We start from the raw sequence: 21321 nt of genomic DNA, 5'->3' as shown, positions 1-21321 counted from the left end.
TACACATGTATATGTTTTTTGCAATATTTCTACAGCAAATATTTCCAATTAGTGAAGGTTGAAAATAAATCTTTTGATATAGGCTTAGTTAAAAGTAAAACTTAAAATCAAAACATGGTATAAGACCAACTTTTTTGTAGTCAAGTTGTCGTTGCCTAGTCGTCAGTCTAATTGCTTTGTTTATTTTCTGTATTGTATAATAAATCAAACCAGAACTGGTTGATTCTCACCTAATTTGGTTCTAGCCTTAAATGTGAAACTGAACAAGTTTATATATAATTCGGCCTGGTTCTCAAGAAAATTGGATCGAACCACTAGGTGTTCACTCCTACATGTGATAATAATTGTCTGTTCGAAACCCGTTAATTTATTTATGGCTTGCTACATGATAATTTTCAACCACACATACATACAATAAAATATTCTACATGTATACCAAAAATTTCTCTCCACTTTTTAACCGCACATTCTCCTTAAAAATACCATTAAAAACTCATTACCCCCCCATGTGATAATAATTGTCTGTTCGAAACCCGTTAATTTATTTATGGCTTGCTACATGATAATTTTCAACCACACATATATACAATAAAATATTCTACATATATACCAAAAATTTCTCTCTACTTTTTAACTAAAAACAATCCCCCCCCCCCCCCCTCCCAAAACAATTAATGGAATCAAACAGGCTCTAAAGATAGCATCATTTCATAGCTAAATTAAGAGAGAGACATGGCTTAAAATCAAGTTCCTTGTGCCACTTTGTGTACAAGTCTATGGGGATAATAAACAACTGGGGATCCATTTCATAAACTGGTTATCAAACAGTGTTCACTGTGTCTGCAAGTGATCGTAATATGCATCCCAAACCAGCTCTCTCAGCCAGCTTCTCGTGAATTCGCAGGCATTGGTCGCATGTGGGTCGATCTCCAGTAGACAAGCCTCTATACAAATACCTATCAATCATGTAGCAGGTAGATATGCATACTGTACATCGGAGCTCATCAAGAATACAAATAAAAAAACTGGTATTTCCAACATCGGGTTATTTACACAGCATTCTGCCGGCATCATTATGCTTTAGAAGCACAGTTAATAATTAGACGTGCTCATTATGCCATAAGAGCTTAACGTATCAGAAAGATACGACGTAAAAGACCTACAAACTCAAATCAACAAGAGTATAGTACATGAATATTCTATTTTACACCTCATATGGTTATATTCTACTGATAATCATTGCGTCCTCTATTCGAATTATAGTTCCCAAGGTGCCTCCTTTTTCTTCTCCAAGAAAGGGGGAATCTTGACCTCTCACAAGACAAAGTGGACCTCAAAATAAAAAGCTTCCAAGTCCTTGAAGAATGATGTAATAATTGGCTAGTAGATTTTATGTTTTATTAACTATACAAATCAGCCCATGGAATAACCCTGTTTGACAACTGCATCAGAACAAATAATCGGACATTTTCGGATTTCGAAGTTCCAAAGGAGACGGGAAGAACATTATAGTCTCTGGAAGGAGCATAATAAGAGAGAGGAAGAGGGGTGGGGGTTGATGTGAGGGAAGGGGAGGGGAGAGAACGGAAGTCAGTGGCATCCAACAAATTCATGTCAGTGCAATGAGGCCAGTGCCAAATAGGTAGCGGTAACAAAAAGTTTGAGTTATCTGTGGAGCACATCTGAGGGAAATCAGAGGTTAACATTGGGGAATGGGTAATAAAATACAATGAGGTCGTATCGAATTCATTTGTCTTTATGAGTTGATACAAAAGGGGAGAGAGAATTGAAAACTGCAAATGGCATATCATTTTGCTTCAAGAAAAAGAATAAATAAACAAAAACACTGCACTAACCTAAAACTTCTCCCTCTTTATTCTTTTTAATCAAACGTATGGCAAAACAAGAAATGCACTTCACTCTTTCTTTTGAAAAGTTAAGTTTCATCATAGTTTTGAAAACACATGATCATAACAACAAACTAAACAAGCAACAAGCTGTATGAGAACTGAGAAGAATCAGAGAAGAAAGGGGGAAGAGAGGAGAAGAGAGAGAGAATCAGAGAGAAATCTTGTATTTTATTCAATATACACGTGTCTACAATGAAGACCCTACAATTAAATCAAATATGGTTTATTAGGTCTTCAATACAATAACAATTAGGATCTTACATTCAATTCAAAACAGAATAAAATTCTATCTACCTTTTCAACAAATACATCCAAGTATACATACAAGTACAGATAGACTTCTCAGACAAAATATCAAGACAGGGCTTTCCCGACCCCTCAAACTCATCTGTTACTCTATTCAAGGTGTCATTCATCCCTATATAACTTTTTGTTTTTCTTTCAGAAATGAGATTCTGGTAGAGTTTCATTTCAAAAGTACAACTGGGTAATATGGAGACTTAGTACATGCGATGTAACAATATAATTTGATGCAATAATGCAAATTAAATTTTAAATACACATCTTTGCTAGATGATTATCTATCATTCAGTTTCTCAACAATATAAAATGTGCCATATATATCGAAAAGTCTTCATGAGGTTCAAGTAAATAAGATACTATATTCAAGCTGTGCAAAATATCAGCACGCAGCGGATCCCGTATACAATTCAATATAGGTTCTTTCTAAGAATTCAGAACCCAAGAGATTGATACCCTATTTGCAGCTATAACTAACTGCCATATGTTTAAATCCCCAAAATGACAAAAATAATAGAAACAACACTGACAATCACAAAAAAAAATAACACTTTCAGCGATACTTGTCCTGTTCGCACTGAAGAGTGGTGTCCATGAAACAGAACATAATGATATAATATTGTGACCCTTGGCACACTTGTTCAGAAATGCTAGATATGACATGGAACAGTTTTCTTTACATCTTCCCAGCTGTAAACGTCGATGAAATAAAATCATGCAATATATTATGCAAAAAAGAACACGTGTGGAAGTCAAAGGTCAGCTGATATATCCTTTTTTCATCACGGCCCCTTCTGCTCAATTTTATGAAAAGTGAACATCATACTTGACACGTCACCGCCAGAAGTTCAAGCCTCTCCTTTACTCTATTCGTTTATCAATGAGTTTCACAAGTTCATTAAATCAACAATCACCTTTTCTCCATTTTCTATTTCTAATTTAGGACGAACAATTTGAAATCTTTAAGTAAAAGGGTTTCTATGTGGTAACATTTTCTATGAGATCTCCAATAAAGCAAGTTGTGTAGAACCTGATCCTTTCAATTTTAGAAGAATTACTATATTTTAATAGTGATAGGCCATTTTTGAAAAAGTAATGGTTGCACCCACACTCATCAAAAAATTTATTGGTCCTTTTCCAAGTTAAACCCTAGTCATGTTGCAAGACCTTTCCTTTTCTTGACCCATAGACCAGTTTTTGCCCGTTTTACCTTGGCTGCAGGTAGCATGCTAAAGTTAGAAAACATTTTTGTGTCTTCACTTTGAGGTTTGAACTTGTTTAGTATTGAAAATAATAATGAAAAACAAATCTTCTATAGGCTTATTAACATGAGTATTCAAGCATGCTCCCAATGAGGGGGTATCCAAACCAGTGATTTTTGTTGGGTCGCAAACAACTTAAACGTTGTGATGGGGAATAAAGATATGAGTTAGGAGAAATAGGATTTAAAGTAGAGGTTGATTTACATCGTGTTTCTGTAGTTTTGATTTATCTAAGATTTTATATTTTGATAACTTAAAGGTTCAGTAAGACTTAAGCACTTCACCCTGTTAAAGGGACCTTGGATTTCAATATGATCAAATTATTGATTATTAAAACTCCAAATTCTTCTTCTCTCTTTAATTTCTGTCTATTTTATTCTTTTTGACTCTTCTCCTTCTCCTCTCTATTTCTTCTCTATTGTTCTCATTTTGCTTTACATTCTGCATCAATAGTAGATACTTTTCTAATGAATCAATAGTCTCCAACTTCACAAGTGCGACAGTCCAACACTAAAAGCTTCCAAGAACAAATGACAGCCTATACCATGGATAAACTCTGTTATTGAGAAATTTAGGGCCTCGATTGTTATTTTGCAAAAGCTGAACATGTTAAACTTCCTTCTTGCAAAATTAACATTAAAAGGATAAAGTCCACTGCTTAAGAATTCCTCATAAAAAGTCAAAATTTGCTATTACTACAGAAGAAAAAACAGATCTTTTAAATCAGCTTCTGGAAAAACCCAAACATTTTACAGAAATCTCCTATTGCAAAAAAACAGAATTGTAGACAAGAAAATTATGACAAGAGTTATGATTGGTGTACAACCCCTACCGACACCATGGGGGTTAATTTTTAGACTTCACTATTTGTACATCCGGGGTTGACACCCCGGATGACACTCCCCTAACAAGAGGGGAGCCCACAATTATTTTATTACGTATGGGCCCCCCTCTCTTGTGAGGGGAGTGTCGTCCGGGGTGTCACAAATAACTTTATTGTTAATTTTTTGATATTGTTTATTCATGTGGGTCCACGCCTTTGTGAGTTTTTTAGGAATAAATCTGTACGCCAATGACCAGTCATTTTTGTTTTGACAATGCAAATTGCAACACACAATTTCATCATTAAAATAGAAAACAAAAGAACAAAAACAAAATGACAGTTCAAACTTACTTCTGCAGAATACGTAATACTCGGGGATCAAGATACGAGAACAAGCTATCCACACCTTTTATTGCCATTATTGCTCTATGCACAACTATCCAATTTGCAGACTTAAAAACCCCAAAAAACAAAAATGAAAATAATTAACATCCCTTGACCTCAGATCAAAATAAAACAAAGAAAATAGAGCCCAGAATTTTCAACAATTAAAAAATCCAAACATAGATATATAAACTGACATCTGAACTTACAGCGTTCGTCTTTGGTATTGGGAGGGGAGCCTTCCAAGGCTGTCTTTAAAGCCTTCACGGGTTTCTGCCTGTAATAAAAATTGTAATCAGTTTCCGTCCGTTAAGAAAAAATGAAGAATTTCTCAGAGTGCATAATGATCAAGAAAAATACTGTCCGAGTAAGCTTTCAATTTTGCGGGATTTATGTTCAATTCTGGTTATTATGGCTTCTGTATTATCGGCTTCCAACAAATTCTGCCATCTTTTAAACTATTGAAGTGGTATGAGATTGATTCTTGTTTGAGCAATGAATGGAAGCAGCTTTGGCAAATGGTAAATGATAAAAGAATAATTCTGGCTAAGCCTGTCATGTCCAGACACACGCGGAGGTCAGTGGGGCGGGGATGGGTTACGTGTGTGTGAGTGGTTTGTAAAAATCCTATAAAAGTCCTCGTTTGTTTTTAATTTTTGGAAAAAAGAGAATGAAAAATATAGTCGACCCTACACAAGAGATAGAAATTCAAATTTGATGGTTTGATGTGATGGATAACGATCATATTTTTCATCTTAATGGAAAAAGAATGTAAACCAAACAAGGACAAAATGTGGCTTGTACAATCAGCTCAATTCAAGATAAAATGTGTCAACTCTATTTGATGGGAAAAACTTCGATAGCGCTATCAGGTGGCCCACCCTCCGTGGGGGCAATCTTGAGATTTTAGGTGGAAAAAGAGAAAAATTCAAGTCCAAGATGACATCACCTCATTGGATTAATTGATTAATAACGGCATTTGCGATTATGGAAAATTAAGTCAATTTAAATTAATTTTTTGATCGTTATTTCACTATTTCAATCGTCATTTTTGAATTCTTCTTTCACAGGTAGGACTCACTTTATCTTTAACGGTTAAAAAATCAATTATCCAAATTCCTACCAAATAAGCTCTTTGTTTTTAAACTATCTGATTCGATTTCATACAGTTGGCAAAATTTTGAAACTTAAACTGAACATTTTTAGAGCAGTTTGATTCGACTCGTGCACAAGTCATTAACTCATAAGTATTATCCACTTTAGAAAAGTATATATCCATCTTACCCATTCTATTAAGTTCTTCAAAATTTTTGAATCCTCAACCTCTATCTTATAAGAGACCTAAACCTTCTACCCATACGCTCCTCCACAACTAAAAGAGTATGCAAGAACTGCTCGATGACATAGCCCTAAGCTCGTATCTCGTCATTTCCAGCCACACACAGTGGAACTGGTTAATGTTTTGCGCAAACGGTAAGTTTCAAGTCCAGCTCAAACTCCTCTTAGGCTTGTATTGCCGATGCTCACAGGTTCAAATGTGCCTCAAATCTATATGCTTCCTCGTTGTGTATTTCATTTTGGGAAACTTGCAGTCGAGGTACAAAATCTTTTGTTTATTAGCATACTTTGTCCAAACCTTTCATTTGTATCATTGTAAGTACCAAACCTTTAAAAAATATGCAGCTCAAGTCGAAATTGACGATTTTCACCTGTTTGACCACAAAAACCGTTAGTTGACCCCAAAACCAAAAAAAAATTATTATTTCCCCCAAATAAGGTAAGGGCATTCTGGACATAATACATTTTCCCTATTAAATTAAAAATTAGAAAAATAATAAAACCATCTCCTTCTTCCCCAAATCAAAACTACTCCACCCAACCGTTCATCGCCGGCAGCCACCACTACCCGCCGGCATCACCACCACTGCCCACCCAACAATACTTATCAACAAGAAAATGAGGTAAATCCATGAGAACCGGAGGAGCTGAACGAGACACGGCACTTCGGGTGCGAATGGGGGTAATAAATCCATTGGATATGAAGGCCAAGAAATGTGTGATTTGATGGACTTTAAGGAGGTAAATCCATGAAAACTGGTGGGCACTGTGTGTCCAGTCCTTCTTCGACACGGATGCTATCGCCACCGTGGAGGCGCTGCTTAAATCAACCGTCAAAAAAGTGAAAGTTTTCAATGAAAATCATAGTTTGGTAAAGGGGTATTTTTGATATTATAACTGAAAGTCATCATCAACGGAATAATCACCACCAAGTTTGAAGCTTTATCTATCTCAAAATGACGAGGTTAAACATGTGACTAATGGTGGTGGTGGCGGTGGCGGTGGCGGTGGAGGTGGAGGAGGCGGAGGGTTGGTGCTTCCAAGTGGCAGTGCTGCTGTTTCTAAGAAAAACAAGAAAATGCAGCAGCAAGGAGGAAACTTGATGGTGCCACAACAAATGGTCTGGGTATGCAGAAGCAGGCCCACACAAAGCTATTGGACCCACTCCAGGTGATATCAAACCCGTTGTTATTACTACTGTTCCTGGTCCTGTCATTCCCCCCATGGCCGTCCACGGTGGCGCTCACGCCAGTGGTGGTGGTTTTGGTGGATACTCAAATGGGTCGAGTGAGTATGCTTTAAAAGAAACCAATCCTTACCTCGGAGCCGTGAACAAGGACACGAAAAGCTCAACTTACGATCTTGTTGAACAAATGCAGTATTTGTATGTTAAAATAGTAAAAGCCCGTGAGATCTCATTGTTTGGTGGTGGTGAGATTTTAACTGAGGTAAAACTTGGGAATTACAAAGGGATGAAGCACGTGGTGGTGAACGATTCTGAGGTTATGGAAAACAACGACATTGCAGAAGATGAAGACGAAGACGAGTTTATTGTCTTCAAATTGAGGTGTTGGTGCCGGAGATGGCTTCTACAGGTGGAAAGTCGTTTGTGAGTGGGTTGGGAAAGAAGGAGATGGGGGTGGGTGCTTGTGGTTTCGCTTTTTGCTTTTCTAATTTTTAATTTAATAGGGGAAAAGCATTATGTCCAAAATGTCCTTACCTTATTTTGGGGAAATAATTAAATTTTTTTATTTTTGGGGCCAACTAACGGTTTTTGTGGTCAAACAGACGGAAACCGTCAATTTCGACTTGAGCTGCACATTTTTTAAAGGTTTGGTACTCACGATGACACAAATGAAAGGTTTGGGCAAAGTTTACTAATAAACGAAAGGTTTGGTACCTCGGCTGGCACAAATCTTTTTGATTCTTAAAAAGAAACAGTTTGAAAAGGTTCAATTGACCGAAATGAATTTCTTCCCTTTCATTTTAGCCATTCTATACTATTTCTAGTACAATGCATTCATACCTTAAGGTATATAAAAAATTACTTTTTGTAATCGAACAATTTAAATAAGCCACGTGCTTGATCTGAATGAATTGAAGTGTAGAATAAATGATCAAACTTGAAAACTTTAAAAAACTCTTTTCTTCCTCAACAAATCTCTTACATGTGGACAGTAGAATGATAGAAATTCGATGGATGATGATTACTGATGGATTCTTCTATATGTTTTGGTCTTACTGCAACTTGCAATTATCAAATAATCACACAGAGACAAGTAAAAGCATTTATTTATCACTTTTAATGTAATTCAATACAAGACTATTCTGGTAAGGAAGTATTTTTTTTTAGCATGCACATAGAAATATTAAGCCTGCAGAACCGACTAAAACTCTTGCTCTAATATGATTTATCTATGATATTTTGACCTATTACTTATGAACTATCAAAAGAGTATTAAGTATGCATGACGTATTAAACTCTTATCCGATATCATTCTGTAATGTCCAGAGTTTCTGGAGGAGATTGGAAAATCTCCTATATTTCTTTTTTTCTTTGTGAGGTTCATACAGATCACATTTCAATTCAAGTAGAACTAGCTATCAACTTGATTAACGCATGGAGACATAAAGTAGAACATGCACAATTTATTTCCAAAAATTATTAACATGATGTATGATCATTAAAATATCTGAAAATTAAATTCAACAATATGCAATTTTTTCTTGACTTCCTTTTAGAATTTTGTTTGAAGGTATTCTTTTTAGAATTGGTAATAATATTTAGTATCAGCTGTGCCACCCTTCTAAATGCAAGAATAAAACAAATTCAATTAAATATAGTTATAAAATTCACTTAGTTGTACATATCATATTCTTTCACCTAGATTGGTGTTCCGGTATTTTATTAGATAACATTATTCTTTTAAAAAGCATACCTTATTTTGATTCTTCAAAAATCACTAATACATTCATTTCACAATATTCTAGTTTATCTTTAACCAAAGCAAATATAAAATCCAAAAAGTCGATTCTTTAACTACGATACGTGACAACACTAATAGCCATCCTTGAACTATTCAAGTTGGATGCATTTCTTTATTCGTATTTATTCTTATATGAAGAGTGGATTCCCAAAACCAGGAAGACAAGGGAAAAACAAGTTCTGGATATAGCATCATATTCACACATTCATCATTGTCTGCTTTTTGTAGTATATGCCTTTCCATATCCCTATATAAAGAGGGATTCATAGAGTGAGAGAGACAAGGGACAAGAAGAGGAGTTGATACAAACCACCATGGTATTATATATTAATTCAACCTTGTATAGAATTTTTACGCTTTTGTATCTGTAGATTATAGTTAATATTGTTGTGAGCACAAGAAGTCTCTCGTATTATATGAAGCAAGCAGGGAACAGCCCCAAGCTCTCCCATTTCTTCGACAGCCTTCTGATTAGCTAGGATGGACAGTAACTCATCAACATGCATTTCATTCATGATCTTTTTCAAGATCACTCTCACTGCACCATCTCTAACAGCCCTTGACTTATTTTCATGAACAATACATAGATTAAAGATAGCTGAAGCAACATCTTTTATTGCTAACGGGTGCTCCTCATCTAATAGGTCAATGAGGGGTTTCAAGGCAACTGATTTTCCAACGAGGGCCTTATTTGAGTCAAGAGCTGATAACGTGAAAAGGGTGGTAGCTGCATTGCTCCTTGTTTCGATTGTTCCAGATCTTAATACATCCATAAGAAGTGGAAGAACAATTGGTGTTTCTACAACAAGCTTTTTATTGTTGTCATGAATAGAAAGATTCAAAAGTGTTGTTAATTACATCAACTTGCAGGCAGGGACGATTTTTTTTTTGGGGGGGGGGGGGGGTTATGGGCCAAAAAATTTTTTTTTAAAGGTTTTTTTTTTTTTTTTTGGGTAAAAAACTTGTTTTGTTACAAATAATATGACAATTTTTATTTAGTCATCAATCTTTTTGGTTTTTTTTTTTAAAGAAAAAAAAAAGAGGAAGAAGAATTGTGTCATCATTACAAAAATTACTATAAAGCTTATTTAGCACCAATAATGCTTAGCATGAATCTAGATGGTACTGGCCCAATTACCACATAAATTGTAGTATCATTTTACCCCATTTCCCTCCAACCAACTAGATCTACCCTACTCTTAGAAAAAATAAATGGTTTCTTTACTTTCAAGAAATCGGACGTGTAGATTATGTGACAATATAAAGAGTATTTAGAATTTTTAGGTTAATGTGGGTTAATTGCGCAGTTATAATAATAAGTAAACATTGAATCGTTTCTATGTAAAGTTAGGTGACAATTATTATTTTTATCTATTTAGTTAACTTGCTCGAAAATTTAAGTTACAAAATTTAAATTTGGATGCTTCTTCATAAGGATTCACTGAATTTTTTACAACCAGTGTATTTGTTTTATCTAGATGAAAAATAAGAGTTTCAACTCATACCACTTTAATTCCAGCCTTCATGAGATTGTGTCGTATTTAATTCTTTGGCAAATACTTCAGAAGAACTAAAGTATATATATGGTTAATTTTAAATCTAAAAGTATCCCCTTCAAGAACTCAAGTTATAGAGGTAAAACTAGGCTTCGATATTGTTGCATAAACAATTGACGCCACTAAGATTTCACATTTATTTATTTAAAATTTTATACTTCTGTCTATGTGGTGAACCTGAATTACTAGACTTTACGGGAAATGCTATTAGTCGACACCGATTTTAAACTAATTGCTGATAAAAATGTTTACAAGATATAGTACGTTAGCCTTAAAAGACCAAAAGAATAAGCAAAAGATGTGAACTAAAAGGAAACTTCAAGGTAAAAACCAATCTGATAAGGTTACGTTCTTTTTCAAATTTTTTTTTTTTTTTTTTTTTTTAAGATTAAAAAAGAAACTTAAAATGGTAAAATAGGACTCTGTGATCCAAAATCCAAAACAAATATGAAATGGTGTCTATGTAATTTTAGAATTGGAATGGATTTATATGTTTTTTCAGGCAGATATTTCAGGAAGATACTAATAATGGGTAATTATACGGAAGCTACAAATTCAACTTTCTACACTATATTATAATTGTACTTAAGATTCTCAATCGTCGTTTAATGTAACAATTATATCATTAACTTTTTAATTGTCATTCCATTAATTAACATATCTCGTCTTTGATGATGATTTACATTTTTTGAAATGAGGAAAAAATATTTCTTCCCACTTTTGCATTTAATATTTTCGTAAGAATGATGTAGAAATAAGTCGTTTTTATGCCCTCCCAAAGCACTGTTTTCTACAAAACTGTTATTAGAAACAGGATTCGTTAAGTAATAAAGGTTTATAAAAATCAAATAAAAAAGTTAAAGTATAATAATAAATAAGGATTGAGATCTCAAGTGCAAATAAAATGCGATCAAATAATAAAATGAGTATTATTAATTTAGTGGGATCTTTCATTCATATTTTTAAAATATTTTATAAATTAATCCATCTCTTTTAAGTGCATTAAAGATCTTTAAACTTTATTTGTTTTCACATTTTAGTAGACTTATTAGTCTCTAGTTTCAGTTCTTATCTACCACATTAATGATTCATATTTTGTGTATTGAAGATTCCTAGAATTTTTAAATTGATAAATTTATTTATTTATATATGCTTCCGTCTATGTGGTGAACCTAAATTACTAGACGTTAAGGTAAATGCAATTAGTCGACAACGATTATAAACTAATTGTTAATAAAAATATTTACAAGATATAGTTAGTTAGCGTTAAAATCTCAAAAAAATAAGCAAAAGATGTGAACTAAAAGGGATCTTCAAGGTAAAAATCGATCTGATAAGTCATGGTTTACGTACTTTTAAATTTTTATTTTTTTTTAGCTTAAAAAAGAAACTTAAAATGGTGAAATGGGAGTCTGTGATTCAAATTCCAAAACAAATATGAAATGGTGTATATGTAATTTTGGAATTGGAAGGGAGTTACATGTTTTTTCAAGCAGATAATTTAGGAAGGTATCTATAATGGGTAATTATATGCAAGCTACAAATTCAACTTTCTACACTATATTATAATTGTGCTTACGATTATCAATCTTTGTTTAGTGATATAACTTTTTAATTGAACATTCCATTAACTAATCTCGTCTTTGATAATGATTTGCATACTTTGCAATGAGGAAAAAATATTTCTTCCCACTTTTGCATTTATTATTTTCATAAGAATGATGTAGAAATAAGTCGTTTTATGCCCTCCCAAAGGATTATTTTCGACAAATCTGTTATTAGCTAGAAACGGGATTTGTTAAGTAATGAAAGGTTGATGATAAAAATCGAAGAAAAAAAAGTTAAAGTATAATAATAAATAAAGATTGAGATCTTAAGTGCAAATAACATGCGATCAAATAATAAAATGAGTATTATTAATACAATTATCCCTCCCTATCAAATGGAGGTTATATTCACAGGGCCACGAAAATATTTTATAAATCATTTCCTCTCTTTTAAGTGTAGTAAAAATCTTTAAGCTTTATTCATTGTCACATTTTGGATGCTAACATTTTTATCTCAGACTTATCGTTAATCAGAATATTATGCGTTAATTATTATTTCCCTAGAAAAATTCTATTTGCTTCCTTATAAATGAGGGACAAATATTTCTCATAATTTTGTAGTTTTTGCACTTTTTTCTTATTTGAAATATACGAGGATCAAATAAGTTTTTTTTTCCCACTCTTTAACGGACTTTTGGGACAAAAAAAGAATGCAATAATTTGTGGAAGGTTGATGATAAAAATGCGATTTCAAAAAATTAGGAACATAAATGAAACATTGAACAAAGGTTATAGTAAGAAATATTGTGGGAATATATTCAGCCTTTTATCTAATAATAAATACAAAGATGGAATGTCAAAAGTATGTAAAATCTATAAATTTATGGGGTCAAAACTCAAATATTGCATTCATTAAAGATCATTTTAATAGTACAAATTAATTCCAAGCTTGATTCATGATTCACCCGTTTTCTTGTGTTAGGGGTGGACAAAAATTGTCATGGTACAATTTTTATTACGAGGAGTTGACAAAAAATCAGTCTAGTTGGAGCAACAACCAGTTCCAATTATAGGTCCAATTATGTTTAATTAAATGTAAAAATATCCACCCATTTAATTATTGTACTTATTATATATTTTTCATTTACCTAGACTAATATTCTACTATGGTGCTAGATAACATTATTCTTTTAGAATGCATACATTATTCTTTTCTAGATTCTCTTTAATCATGCCAAATGAAAAATACAAAAACTTGATTCTTAATGTCAATCCTTGACAGCACAAATAGTTAGTCATGAAATGCTCGAATGATTTGATTTCAGTTATTCCTATTTATCCTTATATGAGTAGTGGATTCCGATAACAAGAGAGCCAAAGAAAATGAAGGTCATGGCTTTCTTTATTCCTATTTATCCTCATATAAAGAGTGGATTCCTGTAACGGGAGATAAATAAGAAAAGCTAGTCATGCCTTTCTTTATTCTTATTTATCCTTTTATATATAGAGTTAATTCCTATAATGAGAGAGACAAGGGAAAGTGAGTCATGGATAAGGCATAACATTCACACATGCACCATTGGTACATGCATTTCCATATCCCTATATATACATGATATTATGATAAAGAGGGATTCATAGAGTGAAAGAATTAAGGGAAAAGCAAAGGCGTTGATACAAAGCACAATGGTATGTATTATATATTCATTCTTTTATTGAACTTTGAACTCAGTTACTTATGCATTTTTTTGACAGCATCTTTGACAAATGCTGAAGTGGCATGCATCTTAGCGCTTGGTTTGAACTTCATAAATTCAACAATTATACTACATGTATATCTTTTTTCACATTATTTTTTACATTATGCCATGTGGGGTCACGTGGTTGGACAGTTTAAAAACACAGTTTGTTGCCAAACACTTTTTGAATTCCAACAGAGCGTACACAAAGATCTAAACCAAAGAATATGCACTTAACATTAATTTAAATTCAAAATAAAGGGATGAGGTGCATGCCATCACAGCATCCATCGAACTTTCTATTAATACATTTCTGCACAAGTACTTAATTCTTGAACTTTTAACCTTGTATCTAATTCATGTAGGTTATATTTAAAACTAAAAACACTATTTCTATAAATATATATAGACATTTGTTCTTACGACTAATATATATATATACATACATACATATATATAGGTCTCATATTTGAAATTAGTCTAAAGCCTATAATCTCAGGGCTGACCTTGCGACTATCGATGGGTTCTACGCAGAGCAAGTAGATACCAGCGTGGGAGCCTACTATTACAGGGATAGAAGGCTGGGTATGGACTCATCCTCTAGGCTGCATATGGCGCTCTCTCTCTCTCTCTCTCAATATGTTGATTATCTAATGATGTAAATAAGTTTATCCCATCTCTAACAATATGGACGAGGTGGTCTATGTACATGTACAAACGCTTATTCATACAATGATAAACAATTTGTAAATTTCATTAAAGATGATGACGAGCAATTTATATCTTGGTTGAATATACGTGTAGCACTGTGGTGGCCAAGCTTCGAAATGCGACTTTGCAGGATATTATTAGGAAGATAGATGTAAAAGACTTGGTTAAAAATACAAGTTATAGAGTGTATCTTGTGTTCAAGCTCAAAGAAGGGTTGAAGGGCCTAGAGCAAGCCAAAGCATTGGTTAGGTATGTTGAGGACATAGTTGATGGAGCAGATCATCCGGATGCCACTGTATTCCTCATCAATAAAAGAGAAGCTGATGATATTGGACAGGTTCCACAAGCTCTAAAATATGGGTGGAAGGAGATTAAACTTGGAGATTTCACCTGTGACGAGGGAGATAAAGGTGTGGTAGAAATGCAACTCTTTGAGAAGAAAGAACTCAATCCCAAGTCCAGTTTTATCGTCAAAGGAATTGAAGTTCATCCGATTGTATAGAACAAGTATTTGTCCTAATATGATGCTCTACCATTATAAATAAACTTGACAAGTGCTATTTCACATGTGTTTTACCATGGTTTTCCCGTGGGTAAAAAACATGTTCGAGTATTGAACTAATATGATAGTTTTTATTTAGTCATTGGTCTTTTGCATTCTCTTTTGGAGTTTTGGGTGCCCATTACGGGGAATTTTTTTGAAAGTAGTTAGCACAAAACGTCAATCACTTTCAATATTAATTTGCAAAACGTCCATACCTTTCATGTTTTTGTCATTTTCACCCTTATTTCAACCTTTTATTGCGGAAATCATCATTTTCATTTATTTCCTCAATTAAAAACCATGAAATGATGAATACAACCTCTTATTTAAATAAGGCCCCCGTTTGACTCCATTGAAAAACCCTTTTGTCACATAGCAAACTTTTTAGCACGGTAAAATCAATAATTAACATTTGAAAAAGCAACTGACAGGATGAACAAAAGTGAAACATCCACCCTGTTGAAAATACTAATTTCCCCTTTGCCATAGTTTGTCATTAAAAATTCCTTATGTTAGGGGTAAATTTGGAAGGTACATATCATAACATTAAAAAACAATTCTAATTCATCAGAAAGCAGATTTTACTGTTGCTGAAAATAAATTTGTGTAAATTAAAGGCCGTCAAACAGCCACTTAAAGAAAAAGAAAAAATAAAAATCTAATTACAATTATAGAATCAAATTTTTAAAAAATTACAAATGGGTCACAAATATATAATTAAATATAAAAAGAAAAAAGAAAAATTACTTCATCTTCTTCCTCCCTTCTGATAAATAGATGACATCTCAAGGCACATGAGGATAAGAAAAATTCAACAGAAATCACGAGGCACATAACAATAAGTAAAACTTGACACAAAATTAAGCAGTTCTTTAACTACTTTGAGTAGTTAATTAGCAAAATTATGGAACTTAAGACAAAGAAATCATCTTTTGATGGTTCATTTTCACATGAAGACAATTTCTGAAATCGATATACAGAAGCACAAATCCAGCACCATAAGCAAATGGAAAGGGGGGGGGGACGTTTTGAGCCAAAAAAAACATTCTCGAAATCGAAAATCACAGAGAGTAATCTTAAACTACAGAAAAATAATCAATAACAAACAACTGAGACAAACCCACTTAGATTTTCACAACAGAATCAAAATTAAAACAGGAAAAATCAAGACTTGAATTCAAAAACAAGAAAAGAAAAGAGAGATAGTGGATAAAAGTACCTCAATACTTAGTAGACGTCGAATTTTGAAAAAAACAAATGAAAACGCAATTTTTGGATTCTCTAAAAGCAATTTTCTTTTTACGAAATCAAGCTTTATTTTTATTTATTTTTTTCCTTTTGAGCTATATTTTTATTTGGAGGATTTTTTTTTTCTCTTTTTCGTGATTGCTTGGGCCTGCTTTAGAGCTCTGGACACTGATTAAATGGTTTTTTAAAGGGTAATCACAAGTGAGGAGGTGGATAATGGTGGAGAAAGGAGGAAGAAGATTAAGTGATTTTTTTTCCCAATTATATATTGGTAACTTATCTGAAATTTTTTGAAAATTTGGAATCATTGTTGCAATTAGTTTTTATTCTTTTATTTTCCTTTTGTTTTATTCAAATAGGAGGGTATGTTCGTCATTTCATAGTTTTTAATTGAGAAAATAGATGAAAATGATGATTTTCACAATGAAAGGTGGAAATAAGGGCGAAAATGCAAAAAAATGGAAGGTATAGACGTCTTGCATAATAATATTTAAAGGTAGGGACGTTTTTTGCTAGTCATCCCTTTTTTAAACTGCCAATTTCTTTTGCTTATAAGGAATCTAATTTTGGTTGATTTCTAAAACATTCCAGCTTATGTTTAAAGTACTTATTATCCAATGATTTTAAAAGTTTTTTTTTTTTTTTTTATACATGCCCTTAATGAAATTTTCAATTTATATATATAAACTTTTTATTCATAAGTGATGTTTTACCTAAAAGTGATGTAAGTTAATTTTTAACTTAAAAGTGAAATATTTATATTACACTTTTAAATATTTTTTGATACATAAGTAAATTCTTTACTTAAAAGTAACATTTTATATTTTAAAGCGAATTTTATCTTGTTAATAGTAATTTTTTACTTTCTAAGCATTTCGACGCAAAATTGAAAATTTATCTTATAAGTAATTTTCACTTAAGAGTAAATTTTTAATGATAAGGTAATTTTTTAGCTTTTGTATTTTTACTTACAAGATATTTTAAACAAAAATATGTGGATTGAGAATAATTATTTTATAGATAGTAAAATTGGAAGAAAATTTGAATAACCATTTTGGCATCCAACATTAATTTACTTGAAAGTCACCGACAATTTAAACACTAACGTTGATTTCCTACATGGGGACACAATCTCCCAGTACTACATAAGTTGAAAATCAAAACCTAACGTTTGAAGATTGTCGAGTCACTCTCACACTACTTGAGAAGTTGGGGAGCTCCTCCCAAATTCCCCCTTCCCCCAAAATGGAAAATTAAGGATGATATACCCAACCTTTCATGTGGTTATCGATCTTCAACCTTTAAAAGTGTTGTACTAGATCTTTAATCCATTTGAATATGTGACTTTGGTTCCCCACAAGATCAAAATCATCAAGATCAACTTTGAAATTACAATCGACTTTCTCCGACTTAAAATTGGAGGACAAAATCGTCAAATTACTTAATATTTCTCTAAAGATCAACTGAAAATTGTGTGCGATTTTAACTCTCATATTAACGATTTTCATTATTTGAGACTCCATATTTTCATAGTTAAAATTAAGTAATTGTTAATAAAAATATTTACAAGATATTGTACTTTAGCCTTAAAAGTCCAAAATATAAGCAAAAGAAGTGAGCTACAGGGAAATTTCAAGGTAGCAACCAATCTGATGAGGGATGGTTTATGTACATTTATAATATTTTTTTTTAGTTTAAAAAAGAAACTTAAAATGGAAAAATGGGAGTTTGTGGTCCTTTTTCCAAAAGAAATATGGAATGGTGTCTATGTAATTTTATGATTGGGAGGGCGTTATATGTTTTTTTAGCAGATATTTCAGGATGGTCTCTATAATAGGTAATTATATGCAAGCAACAAACTCGACTTTCTAGAATATATTATAATTGTACTTAAGATTCTCGATCTTTGTTTAATGTAACACTTGTATAGTTAACTTTTTAATCGATCATTCCATTAATTAACGAATCTCGTCTCTGATGATGATTTTCATACTTTGCAATGAGGAAAAAAAATATCTCTTCCCACTTTTGCATTTATTATTTTCATAAGAATGATGAGGAAAAAACACTTAAAACCAACTCCTTTGCGATCCCTCCTCGATGGTCTATTAATAGGGACTCCAGCCCATGTCTGATTGCCATTACTAACTCTAGGCTCATTTGTTCTTTACCACTCAATTGCTCAGAAAGGCTTTTCTCAATTCTCAATGCTGCTTTTACATGTTTATCAAAAATTTCACACCCTCCCAAAGGATTGTTTTCAAAAAAAAAAAAAAAAATTGTTACTAAAAAAGGGATTTGTTAAGTAATGAAAAGTTGATGATAAAAATCAAAGAAAAAAAGTTAAAAGTATAATAATAATAAATAAAGATTGAGTTTTAAATGCAAGTAAAATGCGACCAAATAATAAAATGAGTGTTATCAATAAAATTACCCCTCTTTGTTAGATGGAGGTTACATTCACGCGGTCACGAAAATATTTATAAATTAATCCATCTCTTTTAAATGCGTTAAAGATCTTTAAACTTTATTCGTTTTCACATTTTGGTTGCTAACATTTTTATCTCATACTTATCATTAATTAGAATATTTTGTGTTAATGACGATTTCCCAAAAAAATTCTATTTGCGAGCTTAAAAATGAGGGACAAATATTTCTCATAATTTAGTGATTTTTTTATTTTTTGCTTATTCAAAATATACGAGGGTCTAATGAGATATGAAATAAAGTGTTTAGGACTAATAAACTCAAGATGTAGTAATTGTATAATTAATAAGAAATTAATACCAAAACAATACAAAATACATTCAGAAAAATCAATAGAAGCACAACAAATGAATGGAGAATTATATACTTATACAGACTTATTACAATCAAATAGCAAAATTAGTTTTGAAACAAATTGTGGTAGAAGCATAGAATATACTTTACCTAAAGAATCTGTATAGGTTAGACCTTTAAATATTAAAGATACGAATTTCATTATAGGATTAAGTTTCTTATTGAAAGACAATGGAAGTATTACAATTACTAAAGACTTCTTACATTTACAAAAACATACATTATTTACACACACACACACACACACACACACACATATATATATATATATATATATCCACTGTTTAACGAACTTTTTGGACCAAAAAAAGAATGTACTAATTTGTGGAAGGTTGATGATAAAAATGAGATTTCAAAAAGTTAGAAACATAAATGTAACAATGAACAAAGGTTATAAACATTTCATGCTGTAAAAATTTATTGCACTGGTAAGAAAATATTGTGGGTGCATATTTAGCCTTTCATCTGATAATAAATACAAAGATGGAACGTGAAAAATATGCAAAATTTGTATATTTATGGGGTCAAAACTAAAATGTTGCATTCATTAAGGATCGTTTTAGTAGTGCCAATTAATTCCGAGCTTGATTCACGATTCACCCTTTTTTCTTGTGTTAGGGGTGGACAAAATCTGTATGGTAGAATTTTTATTACGAGGAGTTGACAAAATTGGGTCAAGTTGGAGCTTCAACCTGTTCCAATTATAGGTCCAATTATATCTAATTAAATGTAAAAAATATAGTACCCACTTAATTGTTGTTCTTATTATATATTTTCATCTACCTAGATTGATATTTTACTATGGTGTTAGATAACATTATTCTTTTTAAAAGCATACATTATTCTTTTCTAGATTCTCTTTATCATAACAAATCTAAAATGCAAAAAGTTGATTCTTGATGAGAATTCTTGACAGCACTAATAGTCACTCAAGAAATGCTCGAATGATTTGATATCAATTATTCCTATTTATCCTTATATGAGTAGTGGATTCCCATAACGAGAGGGACAACGAAAATGAAGGTCTAGCCTTTCTTTATATCTATTTATCCTTACATAGAAAGTGGATTCTCATAACGAAAGATACATGAGAAAAGCTAGTCATGCCGGTCTTTATCCCTATTTATCCTTTTATACATAGAGTTAATTCCTATGATGAGAGAGACAAGGGAAAGCAAGTTGTGGATAAAGCATAATATTCACACATTCGCCGTTGGTACATGCATTTCCATATCCCTATATATACATGATATTATGATAAAGAGGGATTCATAGAGTGTGAGAGAGATAAGGGAGAAGCAGAGGCGTTGATACAAAGAACAATGGTATTTATTATGTATTCATTCTTGTATTGAACTTTGAACTCTGTTACTTGTATGATTTTTTTGACAACTTCTTTGACAAATGCTGAAGTGGCATGCGCCTTAGCACTTGGTTTGAACTTCATAAATTCAACAATCATGCTACATGTATATCTTTTGTCACATCATTTTTGACATTGTGCCATGTGAGGACACGTGGTTGGGCAGTTTAAAAACATAGTTTCTTGCCCAACACTTTTTCAATTCCAACGGAGCATACACAAAGATCTAAACCAAAGGATGTACACATAGCATTAATTTAAATTCAAAATAATGGGTTGAGGTGCATGCCATGTCAACATCCATCGAATTTTCTATCTGTACAAGTAACTCAATTCTTGAACTTTTACGTTTGTATCTAATTCACATAGGCTATAATTAAAACCAAAAACGTTATTTCTATTTAATTAAAAAATATAGAGACATTTGTTCTTACAACTGACAATGGATTTTGAACAGAGCAAGAGCCAGTGGATACCAGCGCAGCAGCTTACTATTCATAAAGAGAAAGAAGGGTGGATATCGACTCATCCTCCTGGCTGCAAAAGGTTCTCTCTCTCTTTCTCTCTATCTCTCTCTCTCTCTCTCTCAGTATGTTGATTATTACTTTTCCTTTACCTAATGAAGTAACTAAGGATATCCCATCTCTAACAATATAGATGAGGTGGTTTATGTACATGTACAAACGCTTATTCATACAATGATAAACAATCTGTAAATTTCATTGAAGATGATGATGAGCAATTTATATGTTGGTTGCATATATGTGT

At 32.4% G+C, this 21321-nt stretch overlaps 1 protein-coding gene and 3 long non-coding RNA genes across 6 annotated transcripts; 2 read left to right on the top strand and 2 right to left on the bottom strand.

Annotated features, from left to right (window-relative positions):
* Positions 1 to 687: 687 nt before the first annotated feature.
* LOC111380067 lies at positions 688 to 5260 on the bottom strand. 2 transcript variants are annotated; one of them, XR_002700133.1, is made up of 4 exons: positions 5040 to 5260; positions 4889 to 4956; positions 4647 to 4747; positions 688 to 4534 (listed from the first exon to the last, which is right to left on the bottom strand). It is a non-coding gene; the product is annotated as an uncharacterized LOC111380067 (long non-coding RNA). The 2 variants fall into 2 exon arrangements; XR_002700132.1 differs by having other exon boundaries at positions 688 to 956; positions 5040 to 5253.
* A 4076-nt stretch (positions 5261 to 9336) lies between these two features.
* On the bottom strand, positions 9337 to 9852 carry LOC111380072 (U-box domain-containing protein 9-like; the record flags this gene model as incomplete). Its single annotated transcript, XM_023003536.1, has 1 exon — positions 9337 to 9852. A coding segment is annotated over one exon (516 nt), but the record flags the coding sequence as incomplete, so codon positions are not given.
* A 3719-nt stretch (positions 9853 to 13571) lies between these two features.
* LOC111380068 lies at positions 13572 to 15201 on the top strand. Of its 2 annotated transcripts, none has more exons than XR_002700135.1 (2): positions 13572 to 13796; positions 14381 to 15201. It is a non-coding gene; the product is annotated as an uncharacterized LOC111380068 (long non-coding RNA). The 2 variants fall into 2 exon arrangements; XR_002700134.1 differs by having other exon boundaries at positions 13578 to 13796; positions 14346 to 15201.
* Positions 15202 to 20363: 5162 nt separating this feature from the next.
* Positions 20364 to 21312, top strand: LOC111380066. The gene is made up of 2 exons (XR_002700131.1): positions 20364 to 20515; positions 21011 to 21312. It is a non-coding gene; the product is annotated as an uncharacterized LOC111380066 (long non-coding RNA).
* The last annotated feature ends 9 nt before the right edge of the window (positions 21313 to 21321 follow it).

Source organism: Olea europaea, unplaced genomic scaffold, assembly GCF_002742605.1.
Source record: "Olea europaea var. sylvestris unplaced genomic scaffold, O_europaea_v1 scaffold2090, whole genome shotgun sequence".
NCBI lineage: Eukaryota > Viridiplantae > Streptophyta > Magnoliopsida > Lamiales > Oleaceae > Olea > Olea europaea.
Note: the sequence above shows the minus strand (reverse complement) of the source record. Positions and strands in the feature narration are given on the sequence as shown.